Source organism: Thermobia domestica, chromosome 7, assembly GCF_964235325.1.
Source record: "Thermobia domestica chromosome 7, izTheDome1.hap1.1, whole genome shotgun sequence".
Lineage (NCBI taxonomy): Eukaryota > Metazoa > Arthropoda > Insecta > Zygentoma > Lepismatidae > Thermobia > Thermobia domestica.
The window spans coordinates 40,790,963-40,807,603 of record NC_137460.1 but is presented as its reverse complement, the minus strand read 5'-3'; the positions used below and the strand labels follow the sequence as shown (position 1 = coordinate 40,807,603).

The following is a 16,641-nucleotide window of genomic DNA, read 5'->3' as shown; positions in this document are numbered from 1 at the left end:
TCTTCAGCGTTGCCCCTGTAAATTCCCGAGCCAGCTGACATTCCCGTTCAAGCCTGAACTTGGGTTTAAATGTAATCAGGATTGGTACCTAACAGCTTAGCGACACCGAAAACTATAGATTCGACAGTTATCTCAGTCATCTTAGACATTTTATTTATTTTAGCTCTTCTCACTCTCCATGCTGATGGGTGCTAAATATGAACTAACCGTATCAGGAGTGTATTGAACACAGTGATTAGTCGTTTTCGATATCTTTACATGTCACTCCCTTTCCATCCCTCCTGGTTGTCCTAATGTGGGTATGGACGTGGACTTAAACGGCGTCGGAAGTGTCACGATTCACCTAAGCTATTCCGAAACAAATGGATTCGACACTAATATGGTTATTCTGATCAGTTTTATAAATCACTCCTACGTTCATTTAGAGTCACATCATAGAGTTCATAGGAGATGCGTGGGTTTTCCGTCCCCAAATGATTGGATTGTGTGTTCATATGACTGTTAACGTGAAAGGCGGCTTTGTCCGTAAAATCCACCAAATTGGCTACTGATCGTTTGCTGCCTTCCGTTAACATATCTTGCTGCGAAAAGTGTACTGATATTGTGATCTTTGTAGCTCACTGCATGCCGATGATATTTCGGTACGGTGCATGATGGCACCTGTTCCACACTCTAAACAACTGCTGACAAGTGTTATGCTCTCAAACCAAACACACCACAACCTCACCGACTCAATCTTCCCAAATCTTACAAGCTGCCCGATGAATTGAAAAATCGCACAGTGTACTCCACAATTTTTTTATTCTTTTGATATCGCCCTGCAGAATCTTACAGAATAGTCGTATCTGAGGATATATTAACGAAAAAGACTGCGAAATGAGTTGAAATAGAATTACTAGTAAACGTAAAATTGCTTAGTTTTGGATTATCGGCTTTCTAACACATCTTAAGAAAGTGTCACAACTTCGGCCTGGCTGTACTCAAAACCACAAAAATTCACGTACGTCACTTTGAACGCTCGTAGGAACGAATATTTCAGTTAATTTCCAGTTTAACGTTTCCTGTCAGCATCAAAGCTACATGAGAAGTGGACCTAACTGGGGATTGAATCCGCGCCTGAAACACTACTAAAGATGAAAAAAACATAGGAAGAAAACAAAGTATTCTCGTTGCAATTAACCTAATTACCAGTATACTTCACCAATTTCAGAAATCACCCAGTCGGAGAACATAGGTAGAAGCTCGAAAATATTAGGCAGAATTTTAAATGTTCACTGTTCTCCTAGGTTTGGATCTATCTATAAACTGAGAAATAAAATCTGAACAAAGAACTTTATCACTATCTTCTAACACATTAAGTCTGATATACATTGGTTAGAAATGTGTTTTTCAAAACTGTACTACTGCACTAAACCATTTTTCCTTCCCAAAGGTCAACATTACTCAAGGAAAGAGCCGGTCAGTCTCTCCTGTACCTTATGTTAACGATGACTTTGTACCAATGACAGTCAGCGCGTGCTCTTGATAACATTTTTACTGCTGATAAGAGTTGTTCGGTTTGTACTACCACTATAATATATAAGGGATTCGTCCCAAAAGAAGTTAGTCTCATTCTGGAAAAAAAATGTTTTATTACCAATAGGGCCAATTCTTCAAAATAGGCAACGTTGCTGCTTCTGTTCATAGCAGCGCAAGAAGTATTGATTTGACATGTCTTCCAGACAACGCGTCGCACAGCTAAAGTGAAATCCGTATTGATACCAACTGTCTAAAAACGGTATCCTTTCAGGCTCACCTTAAGCATCGGGAACACAAAGAAATCAGCCGATACCAGGCTCAGACTGTGGTACAATGCACTATCGCACGTTTCCTGCCCAAAAAATTTTCTCATGTTATACTTCGTGCGTTATCATGATGAAGAATCCCAGCGCCTGTGATTTTACTGCGGACGCCGGTCACAGGCCAAAATAACCTTCACTTTAGCCAGTTTAGGAAGTTCTAACCATTGCCAGATACCCAGAATGTTATTCGTCCTCCCAAAGTCTTCTCTCCCTTCTTTGAACGCTTCATGCCACTTACGCACTTGTACTTTCGGTAATGTCCCGTCCCCATAGGCTTGTCCTAACATTGAAAGCATGTCGGTATCGAATTAAGCTAGCTTAACGCAAAGTTTTTATCACGTACCACCGCTCTAAATTGCTCTGCATTTTGAGCCACACTATGACACTGAAACACATCTTGCTAATAATCCGATCACTGTAATGCTATGTGTCAAAGTTCAGTCTAAGTATATGCTTTTTCACATTTCTTACCCTTCTACCCCGTTCGCCTTCTGATTAGAGCGCCACAACTTGTCTAATTTCTTCTGGGACAGACCTTGTATACGTAGCTAGTGTTTTAGTCAGCTTATATTATTTGTTTACACAAGATTTAAGATTTAAAAACGGCTTCCAGATAAGTTTCAAAATGAACGCTGCGAACTCTTACGCGCTCTATTATCTCTTTACTGTTCATTTAATATTTCTCTTAAAACTACTTCGACGTTATATATAAAAATCTCAATGGCCTATGGAAAATGAAGGTACAATGCTGCATTCACAAAAGCTCTTCACTGATTTGTCCTTAGCCAACTGGATTCAGTTTTCTACTTTGAAAAATATCTTTATAAATTTATAAAAGAACAAAACTTTCTACTTTAATCAGTTTCCAAAAGCAGGATTAAAAAAAAGGAAAAAAAAAACTATTAAATCCTTACACGTATTCGGTTAACAATTTGTATTTTAAGAAAAAGAATAATTGCAGGAAAAAATTACCTGTCCACTTCCCGCTGAATTGGAACCTACTTCGAGTTTCGGCTTCTTTCTTGGTCCAATAGCTTGAAGTGCAGTTAAGTTGGCTTCTCGCTGCCGTAACTCCTCCATCTCCGCTCTTTGCATCTATAAAAGAAGAGCAAGAATCATTAAAGCTTACTTACGTTTTACAAATACATACTTTATTAAAAGTAAACGCTTCAGTTATCCATGGAATCGTATGTTTATGAGCTTTTACATTTCTGCAAGTAAAACAACAACAACAGCATAATAATAATAATAATAATAATAATAATAATAATAACTCTTCACTATTTCTCTCTCATTTTTCAAGTACTTTTCAAAATATCAAACGGTTATAGAAGTACCTAATAGTATATATAGAATAAGAATAAGAATAAGTATATAGAATAAGAATAAGTAGCAAATACTATAGTAGTAAATATAGAATAAGTAGCCAAATAAATATACATTATCAACCTAAAGAGTGAACTTTTGATTGTCCATAGTGAGGTACTACGTATGTTTAATTACATACTGAAAGATTTAAAATATATATATATATATATATATATATATATCTGATTTTCTTGTTAAGGGAATTATAAGTATGGTACATAAATTTCGATTACGATTAAAAAACAAAAATGTTTCCACAATCTATGGTTCTTAAAGTCAAATCTTCCAATTTTAGTAACTGTGATGCCAACTAATCCCTTTAAAAAAATTATAAAAAAATAAAATAAAATAAAAAAAATCGGCTTGATATAACAAGTTTGCATGTATTGTTATTTCTTTCCAGTTATTCCCTCCATTTGGTAATATTTCTTTCATTCGTAGTTGTAATTTGTGATTTATACAATCTATTTATAAATCAAAAAACAAAATAACATTTTAAAAAGTCCAAATTACAACCCCCCCCCCCCCCCCCAAAAGGATTTGAATTCTATGATTTCATAGTTAACACCCTAAATCATCATTTCCCAACTAAATGACTGCTAAACCTGCAGTTTATGATTTCAATAATCGCTGTACAGCAACAAGTAATGTACACTCATGTCCAAAATTATTGTCGCATGTCTATAAATATGTTGCAGGAATTCTTCCGGTACTTCCGGAACGAATTCTTCCGGTATTTCTTATAACGTTAGTATGTGTATAATCGGCAAAGACATGTATGTGGTAAATTTCTTGTCAAAAGAACAGTAAATAAGAACAATAAAACGAATATAAAACTTTTTTGTCCATTTAGCAACATTTTGTTTTATTCATTTTAATTTTCATATTTACAATTCTTTTCCTATGAAATTTACCACAAATATACATTTCCCGGTTATACACACAGTATCAGTATTAAAAGTGCTCTGCAAAATCATTATCAAATTATATTCTTACAAGAAGACAGCTATAAATATGCGACAATCATTTTGGACATGAGTGTACTGTGAAGAACTGAAATTGCGGGTACTATGCCATTGTGTCAAACTGTTGAGGATGAATGACAACTTAAAAGGAACAATAATATCTGAGTTAATCCTAAAATACGCCTGTGCAAACTTAATTTTTCACACACCTCATTCAGCATGATTGAGTCGCTCACTTTAACTTATATATCTCTTGTCTCTCTTCTTAAAGGTATTTTTTCTTCATCATTATCACCACCACTACCACAATAATATTAATAATGGGGATATAAGGTAACAGGCACTTTTATCCAAGCGTTTCACGAGTCCCTCACAAGTAATTTCTCTATGGATCTCTGCCATATCCTGGAACCGGTGACTACTCAGGTGATTCTTCAGTAATCTGAAGAGATAGGAGTCTGATGATACCAAACCTGGGCTGAATGACGGATTTTGCAATCGTTTCCAATCTAAGAGCCGTATGTGGGCCACTGTGGTATTGACACTGTCTAGACAAGTGTTGTCATTTAACAGAACTCCCAACTTCCAAAGCATTTGGATTCTCCCTGTGGTGAATAGCTAACCGTAACTTCGTCAAAGTTCTACAATAAGTATGTGCAGTAACAGTTTGACCCGGGGACAGAAATTACATGAGTAGGATACCTCAGAAACTCACTACTCTCTCTTGCGTATATCACGAGATAGTGTAATGGCAGGATCATTATGGCTTCTTTGTGTTGGTCAGTGAACATATAGGGAATCCATCGTGCTCTCACTTTGCGAAAATTCAGTTTGTCAGGTACAATGCTGAAAGATGTTTCATGTGAGCAATTCCAAATGTAAAGCCAAATCATTGACATCTATTGGTGCGGATCATGTCTTCAACTTTTCTTTGTGGTGTCACTGTGAAATTCTTTCGGATGACCGGGACGATCTGTATCACTGATGCTGGTTTGACCAGCGTGAAATGTTCCGCCCAGTTGTAACTGGTTTTCTTGGAGAAACATTTGTTACCGTAAGCAGGTACCATTTCCTTTATATTTCCTCAGTAGATTTGCCCTGCGCTCAGAGAAACCGAATTACGGTCTGTTGCCCGATACACGTACAATCAGCTAACACACCTGCCATCACTTGACACTCAAATGACTCTCAACTGCACGAGATATTGACTACTACCGCCATCTACGATAAGCGATGGTGCTGCCACCTACACCTACGGAAAGGATCAAACAACGAGTGATGTTCATACGTCAATTACAAATAGATCATCGACATGTGTAAAAAAGGACTTAAGCCATTGTGTTTCTCTGAAAATGGGTACCTGAGTGTAATAAATAAATAAATAAAATAAATAAATAAATAAATGAATAGGATGCAAGATTACCTCTTTGGCTTTGGCTTTTAATTTCGCTTGTTCAGGATCTTCTGACTTCGATCTGCTTTTCGCCGCTCGCAGCAACATTTCTCTTTCCTGCTCCTCGTGCCTTTTCCGTTCTAACCTATCTAGCTCTTCCAGGAATTTTAGTTGACCTTTCACATCCTGAGTCACTTCATACCGAGGATCCATCTAAAAAGGAAATTAACACATATCAAATTAAATCACTAACTAACGTAACCATGTTCATCGTTCACCATGTACACAAACCAAAGAATCGTCAACCAAAAAACTAACCATAGTATTCTACCTCCATGAATAATTAGTTAATTACTATCAGACAACTGGTCAATCTGGACTTACTTAAAGTATTAAACTCATAAGTTAATTGGTAAAGTATTCGAAAGAGATGATCGATGTTCGAGTCCCCGTCAGAGTTCCACCTTTAGTTGAAAATACTAATATACAGGGTTGTTTATAAAAGTTTACCCATACAGTCACATTAAACTCTCACCTCTGACGTGTGGGGTCTTTGGTTCGATCCCAGATGCCGCCAAATGAGTTCTGTGATGGACAAACACCGTGTTCATGGATTTTCTCGGGGTTCTCCCGTTTCCTCTTGTTTCACATCTCCCTTAGCCTTGGCACATTAACGTAGGTCGTTAAACTCAATAAAAGTAACAAAAAACCCTTAATTCCAAAGAGACACTCCAGAGTCCTAGTTTTTTTTTCAGTGGCTTTCTTGGATTCACAATTTACATTTACCTTCGAGACCAAGAAATTCAGAGCAAATCAAATATCAATGCTATTTGCGTCTACTTTATAAGATTTAAAAAAAGTGTATAAAAACTAACTTAAATGATATCCAAATTTGTGTATATATATATTTCCGTACACCTCTTCTCTCCTCCATCCATCATTCAATTGTACTAAGGGCAAAACAACAAAACCTAATCTAAAATTTTGGAAAGCAGGAATCTTGATACTTTTGAACTACTATAACATACAGTAAGTTTCTCTCACTCTGCTCAGGTTACACCGTTAACTGCCGAGCTGGAAAATTACTTCATTCGAATCCAAACGAAGTTTTATATATATGTATAGTCTGGTCGTAAACCACGCTACACAGTAACAGAGACTGTAACATTGTCCATTGTGAGGACAATGAATGAACCTGGCGGTGGAATGTGAGGAGACACATTGTGAGTGCTGCTGTAGAAAGGGAGACATATAACCCGTACAGGTAGACTGGAATGAGGTAATTACGAAAACCACGTAGCAGTGATAGCGATACAGAGTTGGAAAACAAGCGAGCGAAATTTTCAATACGCTTATAAAACCGAAAATCAGTCGCATGTTTCAGTATCGCACAATCTAGTAATCCCTTGATACTGGGTCTGTTCAGGGTCGTCCTGGAGATGGCTGTCAACAAAGTGCAAGTACTCCAGAAGTTGTTAAAGCAGTGGCGATGAGTTGTTAAAGCGTACGGAAAGAGGCACTGATCAAGACTAGTCAAGACTTCGGTCTTCGAGCTTACCGAAGGTCAACGAGACACTTTCTGACGTCACTTTGAAGTAAACATGTAAACAAAGGGCACTAACAGATTCTCTTCACCGATGAGAAACTGTTCACCATTGAAGGGTTTCAAGCTCCAAAATGATTAAGTGAATGCCTATCATCTCGGGAAACCAACACAAGTATTCTAAAATCCAGAAAGACCATCATTCCGCGTCAGTCTTGGTGTGGTGGGGAGTGAGCTATGCTGGCACCACATGTCTTCATTTTTGTAAGAAAGGCCTGGAAATCGGTGCTCAGGAGTACCAAGGACTTAGACCATTATCCTGTTCAGAGTATCCCAATCTACTTTACAGTAAATTCTGGTCTTGCCCACAAAGTGAAATCAACTTAGTAGTAGCTGGAACACAATATGCCTGACTTCATATCCACAGGTAACTGGCCCCCTAGCAGTCCTAACCTTAGTCCCCTGCATTACGAACTGTGGGCAGTGCTTGAAAGTATTTACCTGCAAGAATCGCCCCAATTGACAGATTGAAGCTCTCTTTACTGGCTACAGTGGCGACATTGCCTCTGAAGACAATACAATAGACAAGCGGTCCACCAGACACCGACCGTGGTAACGGCGGACATTTTGAAATATGATTTGTGCAAATAATTGTTGTCAGACCATGTCTGCTTTACATTCTTTCAGTTTTACCGTAAATGCTGACACAAAATAGATATATTTTAATATCCTAATACCATGAGTTACATATATTATGAACCAAAATGACAAATAATTATTCAAAATAGCCACTATCAGCATGCACATAGTCCTTAAGTATTTGTGGCCAGTCATCAGTTGCAATACGCAACACATTAACTGGAAAATCTTCAGCTGTCTTCCGAAGAGACCGCTTTAAACTTTCAATATTGGGATGCCTCTTCTTGCAAGCCATCTCCTGAAGCTTAGGCCAGGCCACAAGTTGTAGTCCAAAAGGTTTAGGCCCGGACTTGCAGAAGGCCAATCTAAAGTGGAAGTGAAGTCCGGAACATTTGCCTCCAGCCACTGCTGGGTTGTTCATGCCTTATAAGCAGGAGCTGAGTCCTGCTGAAAGCTCCAATTCTGCCCATATATGAGGATGTTGGTGAGGTTCTTGATTAGTCTCTCAAGCACTGTCTCCTAGTACATTTCGATTGAGGTTTTGACACCCTTTTCACAGAAATGAAGCTCCGTTGTGCCCTCGTAGCTCACACCCCACCACATCATGACTGAGGCAGGATGCTGACCCCTCTGGATCCTTGGAGCGTTTCATCAGCTTCTCTAGAGGGTGTGGCATATATCCTGTCATTTTTGTCATTGAAAGTCTCCTCAATACTGAAAATCTTTTCATCAGTGAAAAGGATTCAATGGTGCCCATTTGCTTCGTAACGCTTAAGTAAGCGCTTTCCTTTTAAGAGCGTCTGGCGGTTCAGTTCATTTTTCAGGAGATGCCATTTGCGTTTTTTGTAAGCATGGGGTCCCAAGTCATAACTGTTTCCTAACTGGATTTCGTCGAACACGCGCTGCCACCGCTTTCACAATTTCCGGTGTTCGCATTGTGCGTGGTGTTCCTTGCCGCGGGCGATCTTTCACAGTTTTAGAGTCTCAACAAAGCGCTGGATAGTGCGGTAAACGAACTTTTTTGTGACTTGCAGATTCTGAAGGACTTTGAAAATCTCCCCTGGTGATTTGCCTACCTTGTGCAATGCTTTCACGGCTACACGATTTTCATACTCGCCCCATTCCATCCTGAACACTTACAACTGACATACTTAGGCCTGCTATACACTATGAGATAAATCCTAGGAAATATCTTAGCAAAAATGTTAGGAAATATCTTAGCAGTATATAAAGAGCCTACTGTTAAAAAAGTAATTGGTAGTATGGGAATAGTGTTAACAACACTATAAATTATGACAGCAAAATGGAGGGAAAAAAAATACAAATTATTGGACAAATATGGCGGCTGGCGGGGAGAAAACAAATTTGTTTTCACTTTCTCTTACCTGATGTCGCTTAAATCGAAATCTTATGACCGGAATAGAGCATGCTCTAAACAAGAGAAATCTCGTAAGATCGTTCAGAACATAAGAAATGACATGCGATCTAATGCCATACACGTTGAGATTTTGACTCTAGATAAAAAAATCTTGAGAGATTTCCCAGATATATCTTATAGTGTAACGCAAGCCTTATACTTCTTCAGCTTATCCAGCAATGACTCACGGTTCGCGATACCGCTCTTGGCGTCGCTCGCTCGTACGAAAGGAAGTACAGCCACCCTCAAAAAGTTGGGACAGTATTTATGGTAAGACTACGTATATTGTTGGTATTCACTTTTTCCTATGTAACTATTTATAGTCAGACTCGGCATATACAAAGGCAGAAAAAAATTGAAACTAAGAATAAACTTAAAAAAAAAAAAAAAAAAAATGAAAATCTAGCCTTAACATCCCATTCCTTACATTATATTATGAAGTTTGAACACTTTACTACTTACTTTAATAACATCCAACCTATGTTCGGCAATAACAGCTAGTTTTTCAACGAGATTTTTCAACCTTTCTTGTGTAGCATGTGATATTAGCGCTGCCACTTCTGGAGAAGGTTCGTCTAAGCCATGTCGCTGGACTGGAATATAAAATAAGGTTTCATATAACATATTTAATGTCTAACTGGTCAACTAATGGTGTTGAAAGAATAGAAACCGTTAACAAACATTGCTCCTGTTTTCAATTACGAGTTGTTACTAATTAATTCCAAGGATGGCTACTGGGAGTCACTGATTCAAACCATGAGGCAAGGAGAAAGTCTAAACGTATTAAAAAAATAAAAAATCTCGCTTGTAACAAAAGCGAACGCACGAAGTTGTTTATTCGTTAGCAAGTAGCACAGGAGGTCCTCATGGCTAACTAGTGAGAATTTTTGGCGCAGTTCATTGAAAGTAGATCCCACTTCACTTAATCCCAACAGAAGACAAATGCAATAAAGAAGGATTTTATCTTTTGCTGTGTATCTTTCAGATACACTGACCACAGGTTTATTGACGCTCTGAAAAGTAACGATATTTTTCAAGAAATGAAAGGATTATTATATAGTGGAATGCTCAGTTTAAGTGTCCAACATACGAAAGTGAATTCATAGTAGTAGTACAAGATTAAAGTCTTAGGGTCCAAGACAGATAGGGGCCAACTTATTGAGTAATAATTAATAATCTTTAGGAAGAATCTTAAAAGGCTTAGTGGATGGTATAGAAAATTGACCTATTAGCATTCTCCTCCCACTACATGGTAGTGAAACAGATATTTTCTTCGAAATTCGGTGTTGCCAACAAAATTCTAACTGGACGATAGTTCTCGGCGAGAATAGGGGGTGAGCAAAAGTTGTTGATGTCCGTCACATGAATAAGGAATGGAATGTCTCAAATGGTTTGGCGAAGAAAAAAGTAGTCTGGAAACTCCAAGTACTTGATGTTGCTTTGTTATTTGACACTTTCAACCTGCTTTCAACAGAATATTTCTTCTGTTGAGAAGGAACGATCCATATATGCAGGCAAGTTTGTCAATATTTGTTCATATCCCCCTTCTCTATATAGAAAGAAAGGAAGAACCCACACGTATAAGTCATTAATCATAGTGTAACGCGGACCAAAACTATGACAACGTCGTTGGACACACAATTAAGTTACAATGTCACTAGTACGAGGATATGACTGTTCGGACAGTTCCGATTCCCACCCACTAAGGTTTTTAAGATCTTGACATCTCATGGAGAATAGCGTTTTACAAAGATGACGCATTCTAGCCAGATCGCAAAATAAAATGTACTGCATTACCGTCGACTTTTCACAATCAAATCAAGAATTCTTAATGGTCAAGTTCACAGAATAAATTATTGAATCGGGTAAACGGCTCCTGAACGGGACGTGTTATCATCTGCATGATCTTCAAATACACTCTCAATAATTAGTCAGGTTTCTAGCCTCAGCAAGCCATTATCGCACTTCACATCTCTCAACAACTGGTGTTTCATGGTTGAATGAACTTTCTCTTTTTCCTGAAATCAGCATTGCAACCTTATGTCCTAAGATAAAAAAAAAATTAAATCTAAATATTTAACAGAATAAGGAGATATCACTAATAAATTTAATTTCGAGGGTACACTAAGTAATACGAAGTACATCGCACATAATCTTATTATTAACTTCCTAGTAATGATAGGAGACAAGACTTGAAACTTAAGGCTTTTATAAGATTCAGGAGTAGTAGTTAACTCTTGCGAGTGACATCTTTCTGGACTATCTTCTCAAACGTAAATCAGTTTTATCAAAAACGACTCAGAAGATTCTGCTTATATTTCATAAATAAATATTTAAATCCAATAACCCAAGAGTAATGTGTAAAACAAATTCTTATATAAAAATATGCAGGAAAGGTAATTTCCTGTTAGGGTTTTTTCTCTCTCTCTCTCTCTCTCTCTCTCTCTCTAATACGGCATGCGATTTTATTGATACTTCCTTCAACTTGCAGAAATAACTCTTTTTGGGATTGCAATACATCAAGTTTACGTGAGGTAAAAGGAGTAAATTCTACCCGATGTTGTACGTTTGAACATGCTCATACAAAATAATTTTCCAGGGAAACCTACCGAATAAATTATTCAATTTTTTAAAAATATGTGTACAGTTATCTTCTTTATGTCTTCTTACCCCCCCTCCCAGAAAAGACTGTTTTAAAATGTTAAATTACACTCGAATATTAATCTAGCAAACAGTAGGAAATATTTTTCATACTACTACTTCTATTATTATTATTATTATTATTATTATTATTATTATTATTATTAAGTATAGCCGATTTTCTTCTTACACGGTCTTTTTTTTTAGTTTAATGTTCCATGATTATGTTTCAAGGCAGTGGCATAGAGAGGGAGGCTCACCCAGCTCGACCTCCCCCCTTAGTGCCGTAATATCGAATATGATTTTGTATTCTTATTTGTGATTCCGATGTTTTGACTTTTTTAAAAACATAATTTATAATCACAAAATGTATTTTAAAGTCATGTTCAAAAGAATAACTTCTTCATTCTTAATTGATTATAAACTCAAGGAAATTGTGGCAAATTTGAGGCATCAGAAATAATATACTACAATGCACATATTGCATTTTTTTTTAACGAAAGTTACCATTGAAGAGACTTTCAAGTACCAGCTGGATGACCTACCTAGGATTATCCCCATTCTTCACTAGTTTAAATCGTAAGCAATATATATTACGTTGTTCAAAAGCGAATACTTTTCACGAAAGTTATCGCGGAAATAACTTTCAGAATATCGGGAGAATAAGGGTGCCTTGATCTATTTTAACTACATGCATTGGGATGTTTGTTAAGCCATAAACAAACTATACTCTTTATTATGTCAAAATCTAGCAACGTCTTCACAGAAAATTATTTTATTATATTATTTAAAATATGGAAATCTCAAAGTCTGGGTTGTTTGTTCCCGTTTACCCTTCTATTTTCAATCGCAACAAATGAGGATTGTTTGAATGCGATAAAGAAGATAACTGTACACATATTTTTTTTAAAAAAATGAATAATTTATTCGGTAGGTTTCCCTGGAAAATTATTTTGTATGAGCATGTTCAAACGTACAACATCGGGTAGAATTTACTCCTTTTACCTCACGTAAACTTGATGTATTGCAATCCCAAACAGAGTTATTTCTGCAAGTTGAAGGAAGTATCAATAAAATCGCATGCCGTATTAGAGAGAGAGAGAGAGAGAGAGAGAGAGAGAGAGAGAGAGAGAGAGAGAGAGAGAGAGAGAGAGAGAAAACCCTAACAGGAAATTACCTTTCCTGCATATTTTTATATAAGAATTTGTTTTACACATTACTCTTGGGTTATTGGATTTAAATATTTATTTATGAAATATAAACAGAATCTTCTGAGTCGTTTTTGATAAAACTGATTTACGTTTGAGAAGATAGTCCAGAAAGATGTCACTCGCAAGAGTTAACTACTACTCCTGAATCTTATAAAAGCCTTAAGTTTCAAGCCTTGTCTCCTACCATGACTAGGAAGTTAATAATAAGATTACGTGCGATGTACTTCGTATTACTTAGTGTACCCTCGAAATTAAATTTATTAGTGATATCTCCTTATTCTGTTAAATATTTAGATTTAATTTTTTTTATCTTAAGACAGAAGGTTGCAATGCTGATTTCAGGAAAAAGAGAAAGTTCATTCAACCATAAAACACCAGTTGTTGAGAGATGTGAAGTGCGATAATGGCTTGCTGAGGCTAGAAACCTGACTAATTATTGAGAGTGTATTTGAAGATCATGCAGATGATAACACGTCCCGTTCAGGAACCGTTTACCCATTGAATCTATATAGGAACCTCTTACAGACGAAATCAAGCTAGGTAGTTAAAAAAAGTTAAAAAATGAGCCAATTGCTGTCTTTAAATAAATAATTCTAAACTCAAAGTTTTTGCAATAAAAACCTTTAAAAAATAAATTAAAACTGCTCTCTTCTCCAACTTAAAACAGAAAAGAACTCTCTCTCCATATATATAGGGTGACCGGGACCGGTAGTGGTCACCCTTTCAGTACTGATTACCTAGGACAATAAATTTGAACTGCAGAAGCGTATTAGCCAATAAGTTTTAATTTTTCATTTTTACTGTAATGCCTACTACCCGTTCTATATACTGCATCCCCATTGGATAGCTTTCAGTTGGAGTACGAATCTAGAAGTTGTTGTTTATGTGCATGTGTAAAATTTTTCCAATTTCCAAATTTTGAAGGTAAGCAAACCGTCCGAATTATTCCGCTATATGTAGTTTATTTTATTTTATAACTATTGGGAATCTTTTTTTAATAAGTACGAATTCAATAATGATCAGTTATTTCAAATATATATATATATTTTTACGCCTACATTGTTGCAGACATGAGTTGTAGGGGTGACCATTACTAAAATATTAAAATGGCTATCTTTTAGTAACGGCCACACTAGGTGACCATAATTGAAAACTCAATTTCAGTTGTGAGCATAGAAGAAACCGGCCGCACTTGAGGCAGAAATAAACATGTCTCCTATCTGCAGCATATATTCTAAACAGTCTGCCGTGACTGAATATGTCGATACTGTTTGCTCTCAAAATCATTTAGATTAAATGGAATCGAAAATTGATAAGCAAACGTAAACAAGTTTCAAAGAAGTCGATGACAACTGGCATGGGGATGAAAAATCTCACTTATTTTATATGTGAGAGAAATTCCGCTCTAAGAAGATAACAGAGGATACAGAAACGATGTCTACGGAGTCTGTGGAATTGCTCCGCGATCCTACTGAAGATATACAACCTACCCATAACGATTATCTCGTAAGTCCGATGAAGGATGCCAATAAAAAATCAATGCATCTTCTTCAACAGCCACAGACTTTCAGCCTATCGGTACCAGTTCGACATGTCATAGGCAATACATGTTCACAGCAAATTCTAAATGGGAAAACTGTGTGTCTAGTCCATTCAAAAGAAAATTGTTTGTGGCTAAAAACTCCAGAGAAAACATAAATTTCCAAAAGGAGGAAACTCCAATTTTCTGCTGTAGTGTGCTCAAGGCAGTACATGGACTTAAGTAAAAAGGAATATGAATCAAAATCGAAGTCTAAGAATGGAAACAGTTCATATAAGGGAAAAGCAACTTGTAATATTAATAAGAAAATAAACATCGAAAGACGTGAGTATCAAAAGAATACTGCAAAGATCTTCTCAACATGTCCACACTGGAAATATGACGAGATCGGTGCAGTGTTCCAAATGTAAAAAGTAGTTTTATGATGGTTGTATATCCAGGAAACTCAAGGGTTTTGGATTTTTCTATCTTCATAAAATGGCTAAATCCGATTCCGACGACGAAAGAAACTTTTTGTATGAGTTTTGAGCTCAAATTGAGTGTGACCTTGCCGAAAACGAGTGATTTCGGTTCAGATGATGTAGAATAAGGTTGTCTCTTATTGTATGTTTGGCATTAAGGGTCTTCCATACAGCAAAAATAAACTACATACTACCGCGAGTTTTACAGTTTTTCTGTAATAACTTCAAAATAATCGAAAAGCAAAGACGCAGTGCACTAGACATTATTATTTTGCATGCGATACCGTTATTATGACTTGCTATCTGCTATCACTGTACAAATATTTATACACTCGCAAATAAATGCCAAATCTATAAAGAGCTCCAAAGCGATAGCAGATAGATGAGACACGACAACGGTATCACATGCAAACTAATGTTCTAAACCGCACCGCGTTTCCATTTTTCGAATTCTTTTGTTTGTTTTGACCATACTACAGGAAAAAAACTGTTAAATTAGTGGTAGTTTAATTTCGTTGTATGGAAGACCCTTAAAATATGGTGTGTTAACAGACTGCATCTTTATGTATGAATGTAAAAGGTACATAAGAATATCTTCACTACGGGTTTACATATTTTTTTCTTTAAAAAATGTAACGCTTTACTTAAAATGTAATGATGTTGTATTTTACTTTTATATGTTTACGCAACTCCATAGTTTCATTAAACTGCTGTAGCTAATTAAACAACCTGTTTTAATTACTTTGATAACATAGATTAGTGATCATGTCTATGTAAATTTAATTTTACCAAGAAAATGTAATATGAATAAACACAGTAGCGTATAATAAGTGTTACCTAAAATGTTACCTATTAGCAAAACTGCTCTTACCAATGAAAAATTAGCATATATTTTCTTACAGTTTCTTTTAATGATTGAAAGCTATGCTTGGATTGAAAGGGAACAAAATCTTACTTTAGCTGAATAAAAAACCACCGCAGAAAAATTAAAACACAAAAATCAAAATTTCCTTAAAGGTGTCCACTACCGGCCCAGTCACCCTAAATATACAACTCCTTCCATGTTGGCTCTGGAATTATTACTTAATTAATATCAAAATAATTTAATTTTAATAAAGAAGTACACACCCTATATATGCATGCTTTTCAGCTAAACGCATCTTATAAAGGCATATATCTCAGTTGAAAGAATACTTAATCATGCTTAGGAACAAGGTCTCTCGAGGCAAGACATTATCTCGCCTCGAGAGCTGGATTAGGACTACACAACCAGTCCTGGATCGTACACTGTTAAGACATTATTGGAAGAAAACGGTGAAAATTATACGGAAGCTGCAAAGAATCTATGCTCTGTAAGAAGAGAAAACTGAATATTCCAACAACCCCAACACGGTTTACGCAATTCAGGTCTGGCGACGTAAGTGTTGAAGACAAACTTCGCGCCAAGAGACCTGCTGTCATTAATAAGGAACTCTTCAAGATGGTTGTGACGACGGATCCACAAGCAAAAGGTAATTTCTAACACAGATAGAATCATCCCAAACCATTATAAGTCATCATCATTGTCAACTGGGGTTTGTAGACGGACTCAACTTGTGCCCACGAGCTGACAACAAGTCGAAA

General features: G+C 36.5%; 1 protein-coding gene across 1 annotated transcript in view; it reads right to left on the bottom strand.

Annotated features, from left to right (window-relative positions):
- Positions 1-16,641, bottom strand: part of LOC145690027 (transcription initiation factor TFIID subunit 4-like) — a 59,945-nt gene that overhangs the window by 9,004 nt on the left and 34,300 nt on the right. Inside the window, exons 9-11 of the mRNA XM_081764525.1 lie at positions 9,629-9,759; positions 5,598-5,780; positions 2,814-2,936 (exon numbers count right to left, since the gene is read on the bottom strand). Of these exons, the coding sequence (XP_081620651.1) occupies positions 2,814-2,936; positions 5,598-5,780; positions 9,629-9,759 (437 nt within the window). The remainder of the gene's footprint in view (positions 1-2,813; positions 2,937-5,597; positions 5,781-9,628; positions 9,760-16,641) is intronic.